The sequence below is a fragment of the Desmodus rotundus genome, chromosome 13 (genome assembly GCF_022682495.2).
Source record: "Desmodus rotundus isolate HL8 chromosome 13, HLdesRot8A.1, whole genome shotgun sequence".
Classification (NCBI taxonomy): Eukaryota; Metazoa; Chordata; class Mammalia; order Chiroptera; family Phyllostomidae; genus Desmodus; species Desmodus rotundus.
Genome location: NC_071399.1, coordinates 91,647,697 through 91,673,403, shown reverse-complemented (window position 1 = coordinate 91,673,403; position 25,707 = coordinate 91,647,697). Strand labels below are relative to the sequence as shown.

The 25,707-nt window shown below is 44.6% G+C and overlaps 1 protein-coding gene across 1 annotated transcript in view; it reads left to right on the top strand.

Moving 5' to 3' along the window:
- STARD13 (StAR related lipid transfer domain containing 13) overlaps nt 1–25,707 on the top strand; it is a 359,221-nt gene that overhangs the window by 82,352 nt on the left and 251,162 nt on the right. Inside the window, exon 2 of the mRNA XM_053916849.2 lies at nt 10,486–10,622. Within this exon, the coding sequence (XP_053772824.1) occupies nt 10,500–10,622 (123 nt within the window). The 5' untranslated portion in view covers nt 10,486–10,499. The remainder of the gene's footprint in view (nt 1–10,485; nt 10,623–25,707) is intronic.

Here is a 25,707-nt window from a genome sequence, read left to right as displayed (position 1 = left end):
AGACTTTGTGGTTTTGTTCTCTTGCTGCGACTTAATCCCGAAATAGTTTTCGTTACGTAGAATAAAATTTACTACTATAGAATAACCTAGAATAAAATTTGATAAAGTGTAACCTGGAATAAAATGTAATAAAGACCCTCTCTGATGTGAATGACCTCCAAGGGACTTTCATTACTGACACACCAATGGAACAGTAGAGCGAGGCAGCTTCACTTAGAAGACTGTACGGCACAATGGGGCCCGAGCTCTGCTCTGGTGTATTGAAATAATCAGCATGATTTGTCCAGAGACTGGAGGATCGGCTGTTATCAAACATCACAGGCAGTACTGTTCAGTGTGCTGACTGACGGCTTTCTTTCTTTAAAGAGGAAAAGCAGTTTGTTTTTATGGTTAAATGTTTGCTCAGAGATCTATCTGCCAGCTTTTCCCTTTTAACTCTCCTCTTTGGATCGTTCCAGCTCAACCAGAAGCGCCTTGAATACAAACACCTGTCTTGAGTTCGTACGTCTGCTCGATCCCTACCCTACCAAGCGAGCATGAGAGTCATGCAGTTTATGTGAACTGAATAATTTTATAACATTCTCAGATACCGTAAGAGATTCTGCTGTAATAATAAAATAGCTCTCGAAACTGAATATTCTATTTTGTGAGGCCAATTTCCTTTCTTATTTGGTGGTTTTTTATTTTCTTAACCGTACAATAAACAAATGTAACCTGGAATAGATAAAATTTTCAGAGTATTTATCATAAAATGGTCCACATTATGTTGCACTGTTTCAATTTCTTAATTCCCTTGCTTATAAATGCATATTCAAGTAAAGACACTGCTATTTAGTCATCTCATTATCTCTATCTTGCTTCACCCTTTTGTTTTCTACCTTGGAGTTTCCATCCTCCAATTATATCACTGGGGTTTGACATTTAATTGTATGCATTCTCTAATTGGGTAAACGTGACTTACTCTTACTTCTTTTGGAACAGCCCTATATTGCATTCACTTATGTGCACACACCAAAAAAATGAAATGTCAAATCTAGAGCAGCTTTCCCATAACCCCGCTCTATTAATGTCTTAAAAATCACTCAATGCTCTTATTGCAGATCACGATGAGGTCAAGCTGCAGTGTTCAGTCTGACCCCGCTGTGTTCTGTAAGGAATTGCTCAGCCCTATTACATTCCAATAAGTTTAAGTATAGATTTTCTGGCAGTCATCTCGCCTGTTCTAATGTGCTTGATGGGATCAGTGAAACAAATGGGCCTTTTATTTCTCTGAATAGAGTTATTGTACAGAAATAAGAAGAAGCCATAAATAAGGGTGCAAAATTCCCTTAATCCCCAAAACACGAATAATCATATTGAAGGCAGGAACATACTTGCTTCAGCTTTTGTGATAAGAGAAAGAACATAAGTTTTATATGTTCATGATAAAGTTAACGTTAGTACAAAGCCACTGGTATAGTCTGAGAACTACCCCCTCCCCCACTTTGTATAAAGTGGCATTTCCTCTTCAGCTATCTGCTTCTGGGAGTTCTATTTTTAAATTACTAAAGAACAATAATATCCTTAATTGATTGCCTTTGATTTTCTGTGCAAAACTTAAAATACAAATTGTTTTTTACCCAAGCGTATTAATTTGAGAATGTTATAGTTCAAAAATAATTTCATGTAACTCTTCCTAAGCTACTTTTAAATCATCAGCGTTTAATCATCATCCAATATCCAAAGCAAGACTTGAGGCTAAAATTTCCAGTTAGTGTTTTTTTACTATTGTTTTTTATTTTTGGCTAGTGATATTCAGATTTATGTAATATTAAAACACATTTTTGCTTCTCCTTGTCTTTTGTCTGGAATTTTGAAGAGTAGATTAGATTAGAAAAGAATAATGTCTTCTTTCATCAAGAAAACAGTTCATTTTAGTTTTTCCTACTGTCACTGTTTGGGGTTGGTTAGTGTTTCATTTGTGATGAATCGTTTTCATGGTAGAAGACCATAAGCTACAGTATAATGAAAGAATATTGTTTTTATAAAATAATGTTAAAACAGACAACCCCTTCCCTTTGGTAATTATAATGGGCACTTAGTGATTAGATTAAGAAGGTAGATACAGTCAAAGACCATTGAAATATTCTATAACCATTTTTAACGGTGTTTCAACTGTGGATTCTGTGTTGACAGGAAATAATATTAGAAGAGAAAATGTTCTTTTTCTCCTATCTACCATTTTCCATGATCACAAAATACATAAAAATGCATGAAAAGAATCAAACATCTAGTTTCAAACATCTTTGAAACAAAGACTATGTGACAAATAATTGAAAAGCAAGAGAGAGAGACCTTTTAAAGAATGTTGAGTTCAGAAGCCTACCTGTGGAATTACATTTATATCCAAAGAGATGACATACCCTTCTTTTTACCAACTATTTTCCTCATTCTGTGCATAACTCTCTTTCACTGCTTAGAGGCAGCTCTGCTTAGAGACACATAGCAGCATATCATCCAGTTACATCACTTGGCTGCCACTGAGCTTGAGTGCCATGGCAAAGAAGATGTTATTCCAAAAGTCTGGTACTCTAAAATAATATGACTTTTAAAGGTCTGATGTTTTACAGTAGGAGACTCCAGGGCATAAAATAAAGAGACACTCAATTCATAATGATAAATCAGAGACTAGAAAAGTGAAAAGTTGGCTGGGCTAACAAAAGGTTGAGTTTCCGAGTTGCCGATTGGCTTCCCCTGCCTACCCCCAAAGCATTCCTACTGTGATGTCCTAATTTTACTTATCTTTAGTTAGGGACCTAGTGGTGCCACTTTTGGGAATATATCGATTATATTCAAATAAACCTGAAACATTGATTCAAAAGAATATAGCATCCCTATGTTCACGGCAGCGTTATTTACAATAGCCAAGATTCGGAAGCAACCCAAGTGCCCATTAGTAGATGAGTGGATGAAAACCGTACCACAAAATGTATACCACATACACACAATGGAATATTATTTGGCCATAAAAAAGGAAGTTGTACCTTTTTTGCCAGCATGGATGGACCTGGAGAACATTATTGCTAAGTGAAATAAGCCAGTCAGAGAAAGACAATTACCATATGATTTCACTCAATCTGATGGACGAAATGAACTATTAGGCAAAATAGAGACAGACCCATAGAGAGCAGGCTGGCAGCTGTCAGGTGGTGGGAGAGGGGAGCAGGTGGAGGCACTGAGTGAAGAGTAAAGAGAAGAAAACTTACGGACACTGACAGCAGTGTGGAGACAGCGGGGAGGAGGGTTGATGGAGGGAGAGTGGGGAGGGTAAAGGGGGATAAGCAGTGATAGAGACTTGGGGCAGAGAACACAGCACACAGTGTACAGACGATGTGTATGGAATTGTGCACCTGCAACCTGTATACTTTTGTTAACCAGTGTCACCCCAATAAATTCAATAAAGGGGGGAAAGGCGAGCACCTAAAGATTGACATTTGACTGATAAAACCATGAAAAGTGTGAGGGAATAATTACTGTAAAAGTCAGGATAATTCTTCCTTGTGGGAAGAAGAACGAGATTGCAATTGGCATGGAGCATATGGAGCGAGTTTGGTGGGAGGAGGGAGGATGGGGTAGGGGGAAGGTTCTGGTAAACCTTACTTGGCCTAATGATGGTGAAAAGGTTGTTCACTTTGGGGCAATACATTAATCCATGCATCCTTTTTATGTGCTTTTCTATTTCTACTTTACAATAAAAATGCTTTCTTGGAAAAGCATTCACACACAAAAAGGGAGGGAGCAAAGTCAAGGAGATTTGAGCTCAAATAAACATTGGGATGCTAATGACTATTATGCACATTTAAAACTGTTATTTACTGCAAAATATAGTGTTCCTATATTTTTTAACATTCTCAGTTTTAAAATACAACAGTACAAAAAATCCACAGGGGGCCCATTACCTGCAGAGAAAAGTCAAACTCCTTAATAAGTGGCTTCTTATCTGGGGGCCGCCATTGAACTTCACACACATCGTTTGCTGCCATCAGATGGAGTCAGTCAAGGATTCTCACTACTCTTTGAGTGTGCCTGTTCTCTTTGTGCTTGCATGCCATGGGGCTTTCTTCCTCTGAAATACTACTGTTCTTCCTTCAACACTCAGCTTAAAGGTTATTTCTTGCATGCACTCTTTTCCCTAAGCAGAATTATTTGCTCTTTCGTCTGTATTCCTGTTTCATTTTGTATGTACTTTGGCTTAAATCCTTGTAATATCTGCCTACATGGTCCTTTCTACCTAGACTAGAGCTCTTCAAGAAAATACATTATATTTTTGTTTTTTCTGCTTCAATCATGCTTGGCATACTGATGGATGGATGGTGAATGGATGAATGAAGGAATGAATGAATGAGTTAGTGAAAGAGACAGGGACTGACTGGCTTCAAAGGTACTTTGCCTAAGGAAGCCATTGGGGAAAGTTGCAGATGCCTAAAGCAACCGTGTGCAAGTGAGAAATAAAGTCACGAGACCACAGAAGCTTTCTTATATGTCACTGTTACGTAGGAGTGTCTGTCATCTGAGTCCGCTGAGTCATCTTGTGCTTTATTCTGTCCCTTCTCCATCCAGCTTCAGTGGTCACGTCATGGGAGCTGGAGCTGATGCTTGGGTTCTTCAGCCAGCACGGACTAACTACCTCTTTGTCTGTTCTCGTTGGGCCTTTGGGGCTTTTTGCAGTACCCAACCCCTCAGAGAGGGTATAGCCCTCGCTCTCCTGGAGAATAGGACAGAGCTCTGGCGTCCTGGGGCACTGACAGTATCCTGGGTAAAATACGGGCCAAAAAATGAAATGGGAAGTAATAAAATTCTCTGAGTCGGTCCTATTAAAATCTCCCATTTTCACCCAATGACACAGCAGAGACATTGAAAATTTAAATAAATTGCTCAGGCCACAGGATAGTAAGCAGAGGAGTTGAGACCTGAATCTAGGCAGATGCGTGCTTTCTCTACACTGCATGTCTAAGGGTGAAATAAAAGCCAGTCGGCATCGTCGTGATGGAGACGGGGAATCTTGTGTCCAGCAGTGGGGCTGTGAAAAGAGAGAAGGCCTCTCATTTCTCAGCTCTGGAATCAAGTGTATCTTTCTCAGTCACGTAGCAGGATAAGTAAATTAGTCTCAGTTTTAGGAAGGACAGGTTAGAGTCGTTAGTCAGAAGTGGGCTCACCCCCTAGTATTTTAGCTCGTGGCAGGAAAACTTTCACACGTGCTTAAATTTTTTCTTTGCGTTTTTAATGTTCCCTGGAGGTTAATTCCGTGAGCTTCTCGTGAGATACAGAACAAATCTACTTGAAAAATAAACGGAAAGGGGCTTGCAGTCTACGTGCATAGCTTCGGCCCTTGGCACCCTTCATGTACATTGGGGCCAAACTGATATGATGTTACGTTATTCATACCTGAACTGGGTATTACGGGCCAGTATTTTAAACCTTAAAAAATATGGGTGTTCCTTTATAAATGTGTGCTTTTCTCTAAAAAAAAAAAATCAAATGTGGTCTTTATTGTCTAAATTAGTTAATTAGTGAGATTCTTCTTTGCAAAAGAGAAAATTAAACAATGACATGTTATCCTTTTAAATATTATATGAAAATTACAATATTGTATATTATACTTTAGGAATGTCCTAGAATTTTTAAGTAAAAGGGTTATCTCTTGTATTTCCATTTTTGTTTAATTCTGAAAAAGAGCACAGTGAGTGAAAGAATGTGCTCCTTCGTCTGTCCAGGCTTGGGCAGCACCTACAGTGAACCAGCTCATTCTTCGCTATATTCGCATACGTACAAATATCCTATCTTAGGAAGCTTTTCCTTACCTCTTTTCTTATGAAATTTGGGCAAAGGTCAGGGAGAAAAGTTCGTTATTGGTCTGCAGTCGTAAGTCATGGCTCAGTTGGACAGAGGAGGAAATAGTCGGTTATTGCTACGTCAGTGAAGTTTAACGTTGTAGCATTAATATGTACACATAGCAACCTTTGAGAATAACTACAGGGGTAGAATTTTTAAATTTTCTTGTCATAAGAAAAAGAAATGAAGAAACTATTTGAATAATGTATGAACTACAGAAAGTAAGGGATAAAGACCCAGAAAAAAAAAATTTGGAAAATCAGAGATTATTACCCCAAGAGATATCAGGTCTGAGGAAACATTGTTATTCAGTTATCGTGTAGTTACAAAACTATATCCATTAAAACTGTATGTTTAAAATAATCAGTTGTACTGTAGTGGAGGCTAAAAGGTAAAATAAACACTCCAGGAAGGAACAAACCTAACTACGCATTTCTCTGGCCTTGTCACTTCAAGGGGGGAAAACCAATTATTTTACAGTTATTTGTGGCCACTAGTGCTTCCCATTTTTAATTATTTTAATAAGACACTTCAAGTGGTTATTATTTAAAACCCTCATCACTTGATCAAAATGGCCTATCATGTACTAACATAATAGCTATCATTCTTCACAGCATGCCAGACACTTTAAAGTGGCTTACCCATATACACTTCTACACGCCAGTGAGAACGAGGCATTTTCATTTCTGGTTTCACAGATGAGGCAGCTGTGGCACAGAGAGGTGAAGCAATTTGTTCATAGCAACAGCTCGGTGGGGGCAGAGCCTGGCTTTGAACCCTGCCTGCTAGCTTCAGAGCTGGCAGTTTCATTTCCCTCCTGCTCTTTGGTAGGGGAGCTGCGGAAGTCCCTTAACACTTGCAGTCCGATGGAGAGAAAGGCAGAGACACACATGGACACAAGAAATGACTTGTTTGTTCAACAAAGCTACATTGAGTCCTCCCTGATTCAGACACTGTGCGGCGCTTGGGCAGTGAATTAGGGCTCCTCTCTACTCTCATAGAGTTGACAGTTTGGCACACCAGCTACTCATTAAACAAATTGCAGGAACAATGTGATAGAAATGATTTCACACAGGAAGTACAGGACCCCACAGGCAGGTCACCAGGAGTGCGACAAGGCTTCCCAGAGGTGGGGGTGACTCAGCTGAGATCTAACCAGCCAGGTGCTCACTGCCTTGGCGTCCGGCGGGTGTCACCCTCTTTCAGGGCACACAGAAACTAATTACTAAGATTCCTTCGGCACACCAAAAATATTATTTGCCGACCTGACAAAAAGTGGCGGTATAATTTTGATTCATTCACACGGGGTATCTGTCGTTGTGTTGGCTGTTGTCTTTTTTTTTTTTTTTTATTTGACAGTTTAAGGGAAAAGGGGTCAGTGCCCCTGACTAAATAGTCAGGGACTGCACGTTTTACAAATTCTTATGGCACACCAGTTGAAAATCACTGGTCTAACCTAAAGCCTCAGCTCTTTCCGCTAAACAACTAAGTAAGGAACAAGAAAGCTATAATATCACATATAATATGGTTTTTAAAGTGCGTGAGTCTACATAGGTCTGCTAATACATTTGAAAGATTTAATGTAATAGACAATGTTGCATTACAATAGCCGTTGTCGAAAGTCACTCAGGAGTTACACAGCAGAATAGAACAAAACCCTGGGAGGCATTGGACACCTGGTCAAAGTGCCCCTCCCCCCCCCCCCCCCCGGAGGGCCAGGTGGTTTTGCCCGTGAGTTCTTTGAAATGTTCAAAGAAGGGCTAATTCTCATGCAATTTAAATTGTCTATATCTTGTTGATAAAGACGTATAGCTTCCATATTTATCTAATAAAACTAATGTCTCGATACAAAAACTTGACAGAGGGCAAAAATAAATACGGGCTCAAAAATACAAAGGAAAGTACCAGCTGACCAAATTCTGTACGGTTAAAGGGAAATGCTTCTCATAACCAAGCACAGATGATTTCGTGAGTATAAGGGTGGTTCATAAGTCCAGTTATCTACAGAGTATTTGATAAATTCAAATGTTCATTATGGTAAGTAATCTCAAAGACCAGAAGAGGTACTTTGATAATATAATACAGGAATATATGGCTAGTTTAACAAAAAATTAAGAGATTAATGAAGAAAAATTTGATAATCTTTATAGATGGAGAAAATGTATTCAGTAAAATTCAACTTGCACATGAAAAATTTTGATCAAAAGAATGGAACTGCCAATTTTTTTTAACACATACAGTCAGAATTTCAGTTAAATGGAAAAACACTGGAAAATATTTCTCCTTAAAATCAGACATACTGGCAGTCCTAGCCTAATAATAAGGAAATTAAAGTACAAGAAATGAGAAGGAAACAAAACTATCATTAGTCCCAGATGGCAGAGTATACAGACAACCCTCCCCAAATACAGTGTAAAACTAATATACACCCTACAAATATTTACGGTGCAACACCAGTTCAATGTCTGTCTATCAGTAACAGGCCACAGAAAGCAGAACTTTATAGAAGGATATTGCTTACAGCAGCATGGAAAATACACAGTGCCCTAGCCTACGTCTAACAGCCTGCTGTAAGTGGCTGCGCCCGTGTCCTGGGGGCTCCAGAAAGCTTGCAGGTTGTGATGGGGGTTCCTGCGTGGAGACTCAGCTGCGCCTCCCAATCTCCACAGCTGGTTACCGTTTCTAGGGCTAAGGGCTCCCGCCCTCTGACCGGCTGAACAAGGGCCTATGATGGAACCAGTATCGCTGGGAATTAGCCAGGAGACGTCACAGATCCAAAAAGAAGTATGGTGGATTAGAGAAATCACCAGAAGAATCGAGAGGTTTTAGCACTCCCATATGCTCCGTGATCCTCGTCAAGCAAATTATTCTCTTTAGGGACTCTTTTATAAAATTGGACCCACACCTCTGTGAGGTGAGTGATTTGCTGAGAAGAAAAAAGTGAGGTGATACATGTGGAAGTATCATACACAGCATCCCTAAGAATGACAGTTTTTCCAGAATAAGTTTTCCTAACTTCCAGATGAAAGGGAGGACTCTCCCCCAACTGTGGGGTTGTGACATCAGCAACCACAGTGGCCCCGAAAGGCTTTCAGACAGTAAGTGCCACCATCACCTATTGAAATAGGGGCCAGTGCCATCCTTGTCTTACAAAGGAGCCCGCCGTGGGGGTTCCTGTAGGCACCTGTCAAAGTCTGCACCCCACCTGGCAGAGGTACGTGGGCAGTGACCAGAAGAGTGAGGTGCTGCCCGGTCAGCTCAATGGCCACCTAACTGTAGCGTCAGCTCCACTGGCTGCCTGTCTGGTGGTCTAGTTTGTGGCTGGTTTTTCTCGGATTTAATAACTTTCATACCTTTTAAAGTCACTGTATAGTCAAGACCAGACACGGCCCCAATAGCTTCTTCGTGGGCTTTCCTCAAGGGCAGACACATATATGACCTTTAAACCTTTCCCAGACACATTTTTAAAAACATTTTATTTAGTTAGCTATTTTTTATTTAATTTACTGGGGGTGGCATTAGTTAATAAAATTATAGAGGTCTCAGGGGTATGATTCTATGATATACATCATCTGTATAGTGTATTGTGTGTTCATCACCCAAAGAAATAGTTTCCAAGCAGCACATGTAAAAGCTTTTGCTCAGACTTGGCATGTTCCTGTGTACTCACATTCCATTGACCGAAAACACGCCACGCACGAAGCAATGTTCAATACATGTTTGAAAGTATTTTTTTACAGATGAAGAAATTAAGATTTGGGGAAATTAAGTCCAAGGTTATATAGCTAGTGCTTGGCAGTGGTGCTAGATTCACATACAAGTCTGTTTATTCTAGATCTTTTATTGCTTCCTCCCAGCCCCAAGAACAACCTCATGGTTGATGACTAAAATTTTCATTAAATGAAAAGTCCACATTTCCAATCTTCCCTACTTCTGCAGAACTTGGTACTTTTTCTAAAGGGTATAGACCAGGACAGAACTTTGCAAGAGAGGCTTCTAGGTGACTTGCATAAAAAACTTGGTAGTAGAGAGATGTGGAAGACTTCCAAGAATTAGTGGATACAAACGTAATCACTCCAATTTCATAAAAATGTGCCCAACATTCTGGAAAAACAGCTTTTACTGTATTTGAAAGGCTTAGGATTCTCTTAATGCTAATATGTTTGTAATCATTTTTCTGTAGCTAACTTTCCAAAATGTAATTTTATAATATGTTTCTACTCTTACAAAATTATTACAAAATATACTGTAGATCCTAATGCTTAAGAATTAAAGACTAATGTAGCTCTGAATGAGCCACATCTTATTTCAATGTTTAAAACACCTTTAAAGATTTTAAAATATATCAGTACTGGTAGTTTAAAATTACTTTCATTATAAACTTACATTTACAACAAGTTTTCAGGGTTTACCAGGGCTGATCTCACCGAGTTCAAACAAAAATGATTTTGGAAACATTTTTAATATTTATGAATATTCTCACATTTTATGTTAATTTTTAAAGCCATTCTGTTTTTTAAAAATATATTTTATTGATGAATTTACTTGAATTATTGCATAAGAATGATTCTTTTTGTGTGAAGAAAACCTGTTTAAAAAATATATTTTTTACAGAATTCCATAATTCCATGAAGAGTAATCTTTTTAAAAATTGTCAGAAGAAAGGAATTTGGAGAAGTAAAACTGGAAACATTCTGAATCTTGATGGTGTGCGAAACCAAATGTCAGCTGGAGTGCGACCAGGAACCGAGGTGAGTAGCCTCATCATAGAATGTTCTGGGCGGGGCGGAGCACCTCACTTGTGCAGCGGAGACACCACCGCACACTCACGTTCTGTTATTTTTTTGTTTGTTTTTTATTTAGGATTAGGGTTGACCTGTTTTTCATTTTAACATGTTTTTTTTTTTAATGAGAAACCCCTATTTATAAAACTGGGGGGAAATGCAGTCAGTGATTTTGTTAAGGTGAAACGGTTAGTCCACTGTGATGGGCAGAGCCACAGCCGTGGGCTCAGTTCAGTTCTGTATTCACAGGGAAAACTCACACTGCGGTTGGAGTTCTCCTTGAACGATTGCGGCCAAAGCCTTCCTTTTCGGGGTAGTGGGCCCCCCACTCTTCACACTCCCGGGAAAGAGGCACCAGACTGGGGAACATACCCGCGAACGCATCAGGTGCAAACATGAAATATACATCGTTTAATTCATTGTCTTTGTTCGACCAAGCTAAAAGTACCCAGGGAATTGTGTGTGTGTGGTGTGTACATTTTTTATTAAATGTACTGAGGTGACAATGGTTTCAAGTGAACATTGCTGTGACACCTCATCTATACATTGCATTGTGGACCCATAATTTTAATGAGGAACAATCGACCGGCCTTTCTTGTTGCTATTTTATAAATTGTAATCATCTTCATAATTTTTTTCCAAAATCTCTGAAGCCTTAACATTTTTATGGAATATGAAAGTACATCTTCATAAGTTATAACCAGTGTTGGACATAAAGGGATGTTAGCGGTGACTTGCAAGATTTTATTGAGTTCCTTATGGTTCTTGATTTAATGGTGCTCTGGCTGCTTTACAATGGAAAAAAGTCACAGTCATTTTGCCTGTAAATATTGAAGGGCAAACACCATGCGCCTTCCTGACAGGACGCAGCAGAAGCGTTCTCAATGACCTCCAAAGAGATCATTTAAGACGTAACTCACAGAGGTATGGGCAGGGTTAAAGGTGCCCAGCAGTTCCAAGATGGTCGTCCCTGTGCTCTCTGGCCATGGAAGAGGAAGGCAGCCGCAGCCAAAGCCCTCCCTGCAGAGAGGAGGCGTGGGGCGCACACACCCAGCTCCCTGCCTCCTAGCCTCTAACTTCCGGGCCTCCCCTGTGCTCAGTCTATCAGGAAATCTCGAGGAAAGGGTGCCCAAGGGGTGTGTTCCTGTTTCAAAACTGTGCCCCCCACAGCAAGATGGAAAAGTACAGAGGGTAGTTTCAGCGGATCAAGTAGAAAGAGTTCAGCACACGTGGAATATAAATTCAGCCACCGTTGTTAAACAGCTCACACGTTCAGGCGCTGTGTGACGCTCTTCCCACATAGCACCTGTTTAATCCACTCAACAGCCTACAGCGTGGGCATTATCGCCTCCACTTTTTAGGAAAGAAACCCGATTTTCACAACGGCACAGTAAAGTTGGCGGGGTAGGTTTTAATGGCATTCCGATTTTACTGATGAGAAAACTAAGGCTTAATAAAGGCGAGGGACTTGCCAAAGGGGCGAACCCAGTCTGGATCTTCGTGTTCTTTATCGTGTGTCACACCAGCATACGTGGCCTTGGGGAGCCTTTGTGCTGCCTGTCTTTAAAACAGTGAATATTATGCAGTGAAAGAAGGCGGTCTGCAAAGGCTGCATACTGTAGGGTTCCAGCTGTATGACTTCCTAGAAAAGGGGAAACTGCAGAGGCAATTAAAAGACCAGGGATTACCCGGGGTCAGGAAGGAGGAAGGGAAGAAAATGTCGAGACGAGGGGATCATTAGGGTGGTGAAACTTCCTCTTTAATACCATAATGATAGGAACCCGTCACTACGCATTTGACCAAACCCGTAAAACTTACCCCAAGCATGGACCGTAAGGTGAACTGTGGGCTTGGGGTGACTTTGATGTGTGTCTGTAGGTTCATCAGTTGTAACAAATGTAGCACTCTGGCGGGGCGTGTGGGTAGCTGGGGGTCCATGTTATGTGTATAGGGGGTAGGGCTGCATGGGAAATCTCTGTGCTTTCCTCTCAGTTTGGCTGTGAACCTAAAACTGTGCTGAAAAGTAAAGTTTACGTTAAAAAAAGAATTTTTTCTAATTAAAAAAGGAAAAGAAAACTATAGTACATCTTAAATTATATCTACTTTGATCCACATTTTGTTTTGTTTTGATGAAGAATGACCAATAGATAATATCAAAATTTGATAAAGGCTTTCTTCCCAGAGCATTCCTCAGCCCCAGGGGAAGGCATTTACTATAAGCCAATTTATTTTTTTAAGTTTTACAAGGAAGTAAATGGAGAAAGCCATTGTCTTCAAGGCGATGCTGGAGTCCATTGCCCGTTGCCCCTCAGAAGAATGTAATTTGTTAAAGAGGCGCTCGGGACCTGGCTTAGCTGCTGCTCTCATGTTGTCTTCATCTCGGTACTTTATTGTTCCGGTAAGCTCTCAGTTACCCTGGGAAAGGCAATGTGTTTCCAAATGAAGTCACTCAGGTTAGGAACAGGGTAACTTGATCACAATTAGATCAGCAATTTAGGAGTACTTCACTTTTCGGCCCTTTCAGAAAAAAAATCTCAATCAGAGCCCTTGGTCCTCACTGCCGCAGGGTTTGCAGCGGAGGAGCACACAGCCTCAAACGTCAATGGGCAGAGCCATGGAAAACCCTTCTCCGTTACCTGTCTGCACCAATGTGTGCCACGGGCATTCCTGCCGGGAAGTTCACGTACAAATTGGCAGCATGCAAACAAGCTGCAAACGCTGGCAGCTGGCAGCTTGGCGGAAGGACTTTCCCTTACTGCTCTGTGAAACTTTAGGCCGATGGACAGTGTATCCTAAATGCTTCTTCTGCTGTGTTTCCTTTTCTAGGGAATACTTTCTAGGAGGCGAGTCACTTCTATTTCCTCTGAGTATGTTATGAACTCAGAGGCCATGTGATACAGGAAGTCTGCCATTGGCTAAATTTCTTCCAAGACAGCAGACAAGTCCTTCCACGCACTTATGTTAACCTAATGGACCTGCATCCATCTGACATTATCATTTTTGTAATTTCTCACACTAGCCTGCAAAACCCCATTTTTCCCATAAGGCACTAGATGTATGGAAGGTGGTCATGACTGAGGGACGTGAGCTCAGTTCTGACTGGAACACCAGTAGACAAATCTAGGGCAGGGCCTCTGTGGGCTCGAGGCAGGTGTCCCGGGACCAGCCCTGTGCTGAGGATGGAGGATGAGGGTGTCATCAGAAGAACCCTCCAGACCTGCAAAGAATTGTTATGAGTTCATTGGAGCCAACTGACAACAATTGCCGGGAAGCAGAGTCTCAACGGATTGAGAAAATGCCCCGAGAACGGCAGTTTTGCAGTTTATTTTCTGCTTTATAATCAGAGGAGGAGGCGTAAGGAGGGTTAGGTGAAATTCACTGATGGTAGAGTAGGGGGGCAAGAGAAAGCAAAGCAGGGTGATCTCTGAGATTGGTTTACGAGTAAAGTGAAGAGACGAATGCTTCTACGCTAGTGAGCGCCGGACAGCTAGCAATGAACGTTCCCAGCACAGATGGTTGGCACTCGGGGAACAAGACGACAGTGAGGGATCCCTTGGCCTCCTGTTCTCAGGTGGGAGACTGTGCCCCGAGAGGTTTGGAAAAAAAGGGATCACTCCAACATTCCAAAGGTGCGTTATCATAGATGCAAAAAGATGACAGACACTCAGTTAAGGGAAAGACTGACCTTTGTCAAGGGACACACGGGCCTAGGATAGGACTACCCACCATGACCTGCTTTGAGTTAGAAAATTTTCATTTCAGACCATCCTGTGTGGTTACTTTTGGTCTCTGAGTTTGTGAGGCCACCACGCAGGCCCCCTGCTCCCCCCGAGCTTGTCAGGTTTGGTACGTGTCCCCATCCATCTTCCTTCTACACAGGTGTTTAACCTCTTATTGCTTGTCAAGGCTTCTATGTGCTTTAGTAGAACATTCCAGCATTTGCAGTGGGGGCTTCTACCTTGGCGGCACTGTCCATGACTACTCCTCTTCCATATACTTGCCCAGGGGCAAAGGGAGAGACCAGCACTGTTGATGGCGGCTACCAATGTCAGTGAGACGAGAGAATGGCCCAGGACCGACACTGGGCATAAACATTCTCACCAAAGAGCCGAACAGCTCGGTGGGAAGCCAAGTCAGAGCTGCCCACATGGATGCTGCCCTGCACAGTGGTGCCCTTCCTAATGTACACATGGATATGTTCCGATACCAAACAGAGCTCGGGACCGTGAACGCCCGGCAAGGACAGGTCCTCCTAGTTCCTATGGAGACGTCACACGGGCAAGCACCTTGAGCCCAGTCTGTCAGGCCTTGAGCAGCCCTGTTCCAGTGAAAGCTGCTTTTGTCAACTCCTTGTTCAGGCCGGGAAGCTGGGAGTCACCCTAGCTTCATTTTTCTCTCTTACGTGCACAGTTGTCGCCAGGCCCTGTCTACTCTGCATTTCTAATGACATGTCGATGTGTCCCCTTTGCGTTCCAAATGCCACCTCTCTGGGTCGTTGTTCACCTGAAATGCAGCCTGTTCACTGACCTCTGGTAGCTAACAATGCACCACATCCATGATCCAAAATGCAAACAGAGGGATCATGCCTCTGTTCTATTGAAAAATCCTTCCATGTATTTGTATTTTCTTTGGTAGAAAATCAAATTTCTGTGGATGTTAGATGAAGCTGCTCACGATTCAGCCATGCCTACTTCTCCGTCTCTCCGTCCTGGTCTCCTCCAACTTCCGCCCAGTGTTCTGGCCACACCAAACCACCTGTGGGTCCTCCTCACACTCCTCGTGTTTGCGACAGGTGCTCCTTCAGCCTGGAGTTCCCCCTCTGTATTTCCACAGGGATTCACTTTACCAGGTTCTCAGGACTCTGTCTGTCGGAAAAGCCCTGTTCTCCTAGCATTTGCCACATCAGTACCATTTATGCAATTCTTTGTTTTTCCCCTGCATTGGACTCGAAGTGGTTTGAAGTCCAACTTCATCGCTTATCTCAGCAACACACGTGCTTCCTGTAGTAACTGAAAATAGCACGCACTCATAAAAGGTTTTAGACAGTATTCTGTTCCAGGTATTCCCGCTAGAGGGTCTTCTTTCTCTGTGTGGTTGTGGTAGGAGTTGCTACTAAAGACATATTTGCACTGTGTTTGGCAAGGATAAATGCTGGAAAGGACGATGGATATGTGAGTACATTCGCACCACAAAAAGTTCGTGGGTTCCAGGATGTCAAACATTGAAGAGGTATCTGGAGCTAAGACCTTCTATCTAGGAGAAATTCCTAGAGGACTTTTTCCACCTGTGTCAGACTTCTGGTCACCCCCTCTTTTTTCCCCTCAGAGCCCCAGGGTTTGAGCAGCAAGCTGCCCATTCCACCGCTACCTTCTTGGCTTGCAACTGTTACTTCTTTCATTCCTTGACTAGTGAAAAATAAGTAGATCCAGCAGGAGTAGCTTTTTTCCTCTGCAATCTTTCTAAGGGCTTTCATTGGAAATTATAAGAAAGAGGTAATGAACAAAGGGACTCCACGTAATATTCTCCTATAGGTACTTTTTACTTTTCCCAGGAGTGTTAGAGGGAGATGATGTTGCCGGTGGAAGTGGCTTTCTCATGGGGACACAGGGAAAGCATTCCAGGACACCCACAAAGGAGGATGAGGGGTGGCAAGATCTATCCAGGTGGAAATAGAAGGCTTCCCCTGTGTTCCGTCTCCCGCCATCCCCCACGGAAAAGTCCAACCGTGGCCTCAGCGAGGCCAAAACAAAGGCCAGGGTCCGGAGTTCCTGCTTCATATTAAAGCTGAGTCCTTTGGAGCCTGCAGGTGGCTGCTAGGCACTCTCAGTGCCCAACCAAGTAGTTTAGGCTGGTTCTAGCTGGGCTAGTATCCCGCCTGGAGCCTGCATTTGGAGTTCGAGTGGCTGCTACTCCCTCATGGTGCCTCCAGACAGAATGTGTGAGCAAGCAGAGCGAGCGCACGCTCCTGAGAGAGAGAGAGAGAGAGAGAGAGAGAGGGAGACAGAGATGGAGGCCGAGACAAAGACAGGGTTGCGGGGAAGCACTTCTTAGTTAAGCTGGGTTATATTATCTCAGGCTTGGGAAAGAGTAGGAGCTTTTTCAAAATAACCAATCAACTGCTCATGCTTTCAGGCTTCTGATGGGTCCACCACCCAACCAATCCCCTCTTTCCCCAGGCTAGATTGACAGGCCTCTGTGGTTTCCATTTTGGCTCTGACTGCCCGTGTTATTTCTCCCCAAAGTCTGGGTGTGAGTGGATGGGGAGCTTGAAAAGCTGGTCCTTCCTCCCTGTGGTCCTTTGCCCCTGTATGGAGGAAGGACAATTTTTAATTCCCTTTGCAGGCACCACTGAGATCCCCTGGGGTGTGAGAAGCTGTAGCTCCCTGGCTGAGCAAGCAGCCTGGTGCTCCCTGGTTGATTATGCTCAACAATGTCTGATTCGCTTTGCTTCCTTCCTTGTTAAGAACTAGTGAATTACTTACACTAACAATAACACACAGGTAGGACATGGGTCTCAGGTAATGTTTATCTGTACTTGGGAGGCCGCCTATACTCACTGAATTTCCTGGAATCTAATTGGAGAAGCTAAGGAAGAGATAAGAGATAGCTGGGGGCTTTGTACAACTTGGGGTGGAACAGGGGTGAGAGATGTAGCAGAAGACGGTGCACTTTAGCTGGAAGAGAAGTAGTTATGGAAATGGGGGGCAGGTGGGGAGGAGAAGCCTCAGGTGGAGATGCCGGGGAAGGTCTCCTGCCTTCTGTTTTTTCTTCCCTGCCTTGTCTTTCCAGCATAACTATGACATGGATCCTAGCTTGGCATCCACAGTGGAGGAAGTTCAAGGGCTGTTTGCATGGTCAAAGAGATGAGGGGACAGATATGTAAAACCTAGTCTCACAACGCGGCTGTGGGAGAAGCAGTGTGACTTTGTCCACCAGGCCGAGGGACCGATTCCCAGGGACTGTCTACATGCAAGTGGTGGTCCAGCAGGTGTCAAACAGAGATCTGCTTATTCTTGCTCGTTAGAAGATTAATATCCTAGAGAATAAAACACCATTCTTTATATTGTGTTCTGCGATGAAATCAGGAGTACTCTGGAATGTCTAGGTCCTTCCTCCTGTTGCCTGCAGACTTAGAGAGTGTTTACCAGACCTCGTATGTACAGAGCCAGTCCCGTGGACAATGACATGTGCTTCAGGAATGCAGCCCAGCTGTGTGGTCGAAAGCCAGCCGTCACCAGCCGAGGGGCCACTGTTCTGGAAGCCCCCGCCAGATGCATCCGCCCATGCAACCACCCCAGCTGCCAACCACACGTACTATTGCCCCTCTGAACTTTTTAAAAGTATTTTTAAACACGGTGCATCTGAAGATTCAAGGCTTTCATTCTGGTTGTTTTCATAGCCCTTACTGATTTAAACCTCTTTCCTCTGCGTCTTGAATGGATAGCAGCATCTCCTGTTGTAATAAATTCCCTGCTCCCCCGACCTGGGTAGAGCAGACGCCTGTGCCAAAGTTATGCAACAGATGGCGGTAACTGAAAGTGATCTGACGTCTTTGGTCAGACGTTTAGAGAAAACGCACTGTGAGGAAAGCAGGATGCACATTCCACAGGGATTTTAAAAGCACATTGAAGGAGCCAGCCCCAAACTGTTTACTGAGTGCCACTCTGTGTGGGGCTTCTTGAGGGTGGCTGTTTTCACGTTGGGCTGTCCGAATGTAGGGCTTCAGAGTGTTCCTTGCACGTCATCTCCTACAAGGATATTGGGGAAACAACGACTTCCTAAGTTTTCCAGGTCTCTCCACTGTTGGTGTTCTGTGCGATGAACTTGACACAGGGATTAAGGACATTTCAGCCCTCAAGTACAGTGTTTTCTGTGGCCTTTTGAGTTGGGTATGTGTCATGACCTTAAGTGACCCACAGAAGCCTGGACCAACTGGGATGGCCCAACTCCTGGGCAGGATCTGGCGAAGTGACATAAGTAGATTTGGTACATGCACAGCCTAGTAAGGTCCTAAGTGCACGTCATTCGGTAATTACACAACTGTCCCTGGAGACTGAGTGGGACGGATGGGTTAGGGAACTATGCCCTGGCCCCTGGTCTGCATCCTTTGCCTTCCCTGCCCTCCTCAAAGAGAGGAACTAGAGGTGAAATTACCTTCCCCGCGGTTAAAACCGTAGGACCACATGTGGGTGTCCTGCCTCCGTGGAGCAAAGCCGGAGTTTCCTCAAAGCTTCCTAGTTTTCACACCGTGTTACGGGAGGGAACCCACGAGGCAGGCCCACTGCGAGGAAGGGTGCTGTGAACTGGCCACCCTGACATAAAGTGTCTCCAACGACTTGACGTGGCTTTTTAAGCCACAAAAGTGTTAATATCTTGGTAGGTTTAAGGAGTAGCCACACGTGGGCAACTTTCTAATCCTTTGTTTTGAAATTAGTATTTGTCTTGATGGATGAGGAAGGTGAGCAGGGAGGGGGAAGGAGGGGAGCCTGCTAATCTCAGGGAGCAGAGAGGCCATTTGATTGAATAAATTTACACTACAGTGTGAGTTACTAAAAAGCCCCTCAACATTTCAAGACTGCATTTTTAAGGAGTCTCTCTTGGCCCCGGTGAATCTGTGGTGGGGATACTTCTGGCAGCGTAGCACAGAAACAGATGAAGCGAGGCACCAGAAACTGCTCCAGAGACAGGGGCAGAGCCTGGGAGACCAGCCCCCTCGGTGGTTTCCTGCTTTCCCACAGCCTTTTCTCCAACTAACAGCTTCCAGGGTCCCCTTCACCGGTCCCAGGCAGAGCTTGAGGCTGGAGAAAGAAAGTGAGGCCCAGAGGAGGCCCCAGATAGAAAGCGCATGGAGACAAGGCAGGTATATCTTCCTATGTGCTGGTCTTTATAAGTCAAGTTTAAATACATAAGGGGCTAACTGTGGTTTGTTATAAACGCGTCTGCGCATGCATTGATTTGTCTATAAAAATATAAGAAGTGTAAAAATAATGGCCAACCACCATGGAGAAAATAAGTTTTGCTGTTTATGTCAAGTGCTTGGAAAATGTTCAGCCCATTGCTCCCTTACGCTGGGTTGATACTGCCCGTGAACTTCCTTTAAGAAAAACACACCCACTCTGTTCGACCTCCATCCGTGCTAACTCCGCACTGTCCGAGGAGCCTCCCCAGGCCCCCTCGAGTGTCGGGGCGAATCTGTCTCACTCCATGCGGAGCTCTCTCACTGGACGCAATTTTCCAGGAAATCGGTTTCCTTTCCAGGCCAGTAGGAATAGCTGTTAATATTCTGTCATCTCTCTGCCCACTTCCTTTTAAGCCTCCAGACATGATGTCAGGAATAAGGAGAACATTAAAAAAAATTTTAATGGAATAATTGCAGGGCCGGCATACTTGGGGTGAGCGGCAGTGAGTACTGTATCTATCCCCCGACTGATGTGGGCTGAGAACCTCTCCTTTGGCCAGAGGTAGTCAAACAGAATGGTTAATTCGATGAGGATGCTAATGCTTCTGGGAAAAGAAAATAGGCCAGGAGATGGGGGTTGGGTTGAGGGGGAGAGAGGAGGGAAGCTAGGATGCAAAGTCAAAAGCTCTGGGTCAGCACAGCCCACACCATAGAAGTACAATGTGAGCCATACATATAACTGTAAATTTTTTTCTAACCACTTTAAAGAAAGGTAAAAGGAAAAAGTGAAATCAGTTAATTTTGACTAATAGATTGTATAGAAACCAGTATATCTAGAATGTGGTCATTTTGAAATGGAGGCAATACACAGAAATTACGCGGAGGTACTGCATTCTTTGGGGGAGCTAAGTCCTCAAACCTGCTAGCGGTTGTTTGTACTGATAGCACATCTCCGTTCGGACCAGCCACTCCCTGGGCGCTCACAGCCACATGTGGCTGGTGGACAACCACTCTTGGTGCTAAGCCAGGTGGAGGGGCATGGTGACAACCCCAAACCATGCTGGAATCTAAGTCAGAGAGGGCATTAGGCAAATAGTGAAAGTTAAGAGAATCACCTAACCGAACCCTTATCTCCAAGCAACAGACGGTTAAGGAAGATGTATGTGGCTGGGGTAGGGGTTTCTTGGTGAGGCTTTGGAGAGCTATAAGGGGCTCCACCTTTACCGTGAATGAAGGGCTGACCTTGGAGTCCATCCAAAGATGGCCTTGGTTTTCGTAAGGTGGGTAAGAAAAACAGCTGTGCCCCTGGCACAAGAGTGGAAGCAGACGTTGGGTGGGTTCCAAGTAAGATGACTCCACCCACCCCCAGTGTAGAAGCCTAACGGGAAAGGGACTTCCAAGCCCAATCTGCATAATAACTCCCCCGTGTTGGAGTCCGCCAATCTCCTTTCCACGATAAGGACTTTTACTGGTACGAAGGGCTTTGTCCATTGGGAAGCTCCTATACAGGCCGGGTTACTGTGCATGACCACGGACAGGGCTGCTCTGCAGAGGTGGGCTGCGAGGGACGCCTGCCCGGGAAATCCATCCTCCCAGAGCATCGTTACATGCTGGCAACGTGCTCCTTGGGAAGACAGAGAGTGAGTGAAGGCAAGGGAGGCGGTCGTTCTGCTAGGGGCAATTTTGATTTGTTTTATCCAAATATTTATTACCCATCTGTAGAGCCTTCAGCCCACTACTCTCATGAGAGATTTAGTGTGAGGGTATGTACTGCTTTATCATTCGTTTTTTTCCCCCGCCATGTGGGCTTTTGATGGCTTCATGAAAGTGATAAATGGCTCTTTCCGGACACACAAAATAAAGATCGGCAGGCAATTCCAAGTGAAGATTCCCCAGTGGACCCCTCACTACCAGCGTGCCCACACTGATGCTCCTGTACACTGAGGAGCGTTAAAACAAGGCCAGGACTTCTCCGGGCCCAGTTCTCTACCACTGAAGGCCTTTCCACACTTCATTGCCCCTGGATCTGCTGGAGCCGCCTTTGTGCAGCTGTGTCCCCTTGGAGTAGCAGGCGTGTGAGGTGGCTCCAGAAATCAGTCATTGCCAGCAGCTCTAGGTTTCGCCAGGACACCTGTATATGTGAGAAAAATTATTTCCTTGGAAAATGGCCCTGGAAGACACACACACAATTTCACATCAGGTGACGGGTGGAAATTAGTGCACTCAGACCGTTTATAAATCATAGCACTTTATTAAAGTGTTCGATGTTCTCACATGATCCCACCTGAGCTTCACAGTGGCCTTGCCAGGGCGTTTATAAGAGGGGAGTGGGGATCCACAGACAGACTGACAGATCTCAGAGCGGAGGGGGCGGGCGGACTGGAAGACGTTAGCTGAGGAACATAGATGCATGTATGCAAAGCCCATGGACACAGACACACAGACAACAATGTGGTGAAGGCTTGGGCGCGGGGGCTGGGTGGAGGGGGGCAAAGAGGGGAAATGGGGACACCTGTAATAGTGTCAAGTATAAAAAAAAAAGATTACACTTTTTTGATCCAGGATCTGAAGCCCAGAACATCTGCATGACTTGACCAAGGTCCCACAGCTGCTGTGTGTTGTGACCAGCCCTCCAGCGCTGGCCTGTCTTCACATCCACTCCTCCTCCATGGTTTCATAGGTTGTTTGCTCCGGGCCATGCAACCCGGAAGCCATCCTTGTTGTAACCACGGGCTCATCTGCAGCCTCTGCTCCTGTTTATTAGAACTCCAGCTTTACAATTCTTGCCATCCAGCTCTAGGGGTCTCAGGGTCTTTTCTCCTCTAGCACCTTGGTGGGACTTCGATTTGCTGCCTGCGTGGTGGCAGGCCCCGATTCCCTCTTCCATGGCCCAGTTTGGAATTCACGAGGTTGCTACAACTGCCTATATCGTAGAGTGGAGAGGCTGGAAGCTGCCCAGGTGTCTTGCTCTCTCACCTGCCTGCTCCAGCTCTAGGCTCTTCCTGCTGCAGCTTTGAGCTCCAGCTGCAAGGTCACCTGGTGGGCGGGGCAGGGAGTGCCCTTTGCCCCACTCCACCCCTACCTTCCAGGGTGACAAATGTTGTTAAACGCTGCCCTCAACAGAGCCTTTAAGGGAATGTCTCTTTTCACATGCGCTCCCTCTCTATCATTTTCCCCTCTCCCTGAGAGGTGCACAGGGGCTCAGCCAGAGGGACGTCCAGGTAAGGAGCCCTTTGCTGCTCCCAGGTGTTGCATTCCTCCAATCGTGCTGCTGAGTTTCCACCCAGCTGTGCGGCCTCCAGGCGAGTTATTTCCCTGAATACCCTGACTCCCTCCAGCCCAGGGACTGCTGGGCCTACCCTGCTCTCCTGCCCCCGGCCAGACCTTCTGTGCTTTAGATGCTCAAGTGGAGACGTCTACCTTCACTACTGCCGGACAACTGCCCCCGAAACTCCCTCTGTTCCTCAGTCGCCCTTTGAACATGGGTTGGGTCAAAGCCGGATTTTTCTGCCTGAACATTAAGGTCCTTTACCAACTGTTCATTTGAGCTTACTAATTTTCACGCCCCTCCCTCTGGGGGGTGCTAGAAAGAACTTGTATGTACTGGTTGTTCTCTACATATACCGGTGGGTTAATTGAGTAAATGACAAGCTATGGGAAACATATTGGAGGCTGATTTTTCCTTCTCAGGTGTATTTCTAGATATTTTTATTAGGGTTTAAATTACTTTTTTTCAAACTACATACTATTGTTTACTATCTCAGTCTTTTCTATCTTTCCTTCCTTATAAACCTACAGGAATAAAATTGTTGGCAATGGATTAGTTGGGTCTTCTTTATTCATGATGGAAACCACATTAATTAACACAGCATTGTGTTGCTGATGAAACAAACCAGGCCTCAAGTTAAACAAAAAACCAGTCAGGAGCCCACCATCTGAGGAAGGTTGTCGTAATTTAGATGCCTTCGATAAGGAGGCAAGCAGGTACTTGTATAAACGCGCAATGTCTTAGCATGATAAAGCCATCTGCGCTTCGTGTGAGCGCAGGTGCCAGTGGTCCTATGTGGTCTAGAGTGTAAGAGTGACTCATGAGAGCTGTGTATCCAGAGCGGACATGGCCAGGAGACAAAATAAACCAGCGCTCGCTTCCTTTCTGGAGAGACTTCAAGGAGGAAATGGGATTTCCAACACTTTTGCCCCGCGGAGGAGGCAGTTGAGGTTTGCGAAGTGCAGTGCATCCCTGCATCGCTCCTCCAGGCTCCAGACCAACGGAGAGATATATGCAGCTGCCAGAAAGAGACCAAAATACAAACCTTGTTGCTGGTAGAGCCAGACCGGAGACCATGCCTTGGACTCCAACTTGCCTTCCTACTTTTTCCTTACTTTTGTCCTGAATAGAACTTGATTTCTGGTCCCAGGCAGGTCAGCTGGACATTTCCAGGCTCCCTCGATGGAAGGGAGAGGGGCTGAGGAAGAAACACCAGACAGCTCTGGAAGGAGAGATACAAGGAGAAGGGACTCTGTATGCCCCAGGGACCCCATCTCCCATCTGACAAGCCAGATGAATCAGGAACCAGCCATTTTTTCTGTAAAGGGCCAGATAGTAAATATTTTAGGCTTTGGGCCAGATGGCCTTGGTTGCAAGTACTCAGCTCTGTTGTTTTTTTCGTGAGAGCAGCCGTGTGCAAACAGAGAGATACATGAGGATGGCCACTGTGTTTGCTGACCAGGACGGCCTCAGCAAAGCGCCACAGAGTCGGCTGCTGGAACCTCAGACAGGTGTTGTCTCGCAGGCAGGAGGCTGCAGATCCACGACCGAGGAGGGGCAGGGCTGGCTCCTTCTGCAGGCCTGGTGGGAGACTCAGCGCTGTGCGTGCCTCGCTGCCAGCTCCTGGCGGCTTGCTGGCTGGCTTCGGTGTTCCTTAGTTTGTAGAAACATCGGCCTGTTCTCTGCCTTCACCACACGACATTCTCTTGGTGTACGTATATCTGTGTCCAAATTTCCCCTTTTTATAAGGACACCAGTCATATTGGGTTAGCAGGCCCACTCTATGATGACTGTTCTCAATTAATGTCTCAATTTGATCACTATCAACTTCAACTGGTCTACCCAACCGTGGACCCGACCAGCAAGAAATCTCCAGCACAGAACTTCGCAAACCACCTCTGACACGTTCAATCAGTCACAGCACCGGCATACGCTGCACAAATCTTTTTTTCGTGTGTGTGTTTCAGTTGTGTTTTTACCTTTCTTGAAATAATACAGAATAATATGCTGAAAATGTTGCTTCTTTTCTTCCAACTTCAATATTAAAATGACTACACAAAAATTCACCAATTTTGAAAAGTTTTTTTAAATGCACGCTGAAATGACAGCTGTTACAATACAATCTGACAGAATTGTTTCAAATGAAGTTAAAGACAACTAGCACTACTAGAGCCATTGTATGTAAAAAACAAACAAACATTTTGGCCAACCCAATACATTAGGCCCTTTTTAACTGACTGCTTTAATTTCAAATAACAGCCCTTGCCCCTTTCCTAGAATGGGTGAATCCTCCACCTCACCTTGATTCAGCCAACATCACATTTTAAAGTCTGCTACTTGTCAAGTATACTCTACTGGCAAGTATCAAATTCCATGTTAGTTAAGATTCATTTTTGTCCAGGAGATGGGAATCAGCTCATCAGAGTTGAAACAGAAGGAATTTACTGGCTTCCATAACCAGAAAGGTCAGAGATGCAACTGCTTTCAAACCTGTTGGTTAGAGGCTTCGTGTCAGCAGGACCCACTTCTCCCCTTGTCTTCACTCTCTGCACTGCCCACACGCTAACAGTTTTCCTACCAGAAATTTTCAAGCAGAGAGAGCCACCAGCGACCCGAGGCTCGCAGCATTCTCGGAGCTGGCAACACAACCAAAACTAAGTGCAGACGTTCCTTTTTGGCTTGTCCGAGCCACCTGCTTGTCCCTCGCGGTGTGCATCTGTGACACACGAGACGTGCAGACAGGTTGACCCCCTCCTGATCCAGGAGTGGGATCAGCCACTTAGACTGAGACCTGCAGGGGATGGTTTCCCGAAGAGATCAGAAACCTACGTCCCCGGCATGGATTAGGTCGCCTTAAAGAAGCAACTACTGAACACAATTCAGTC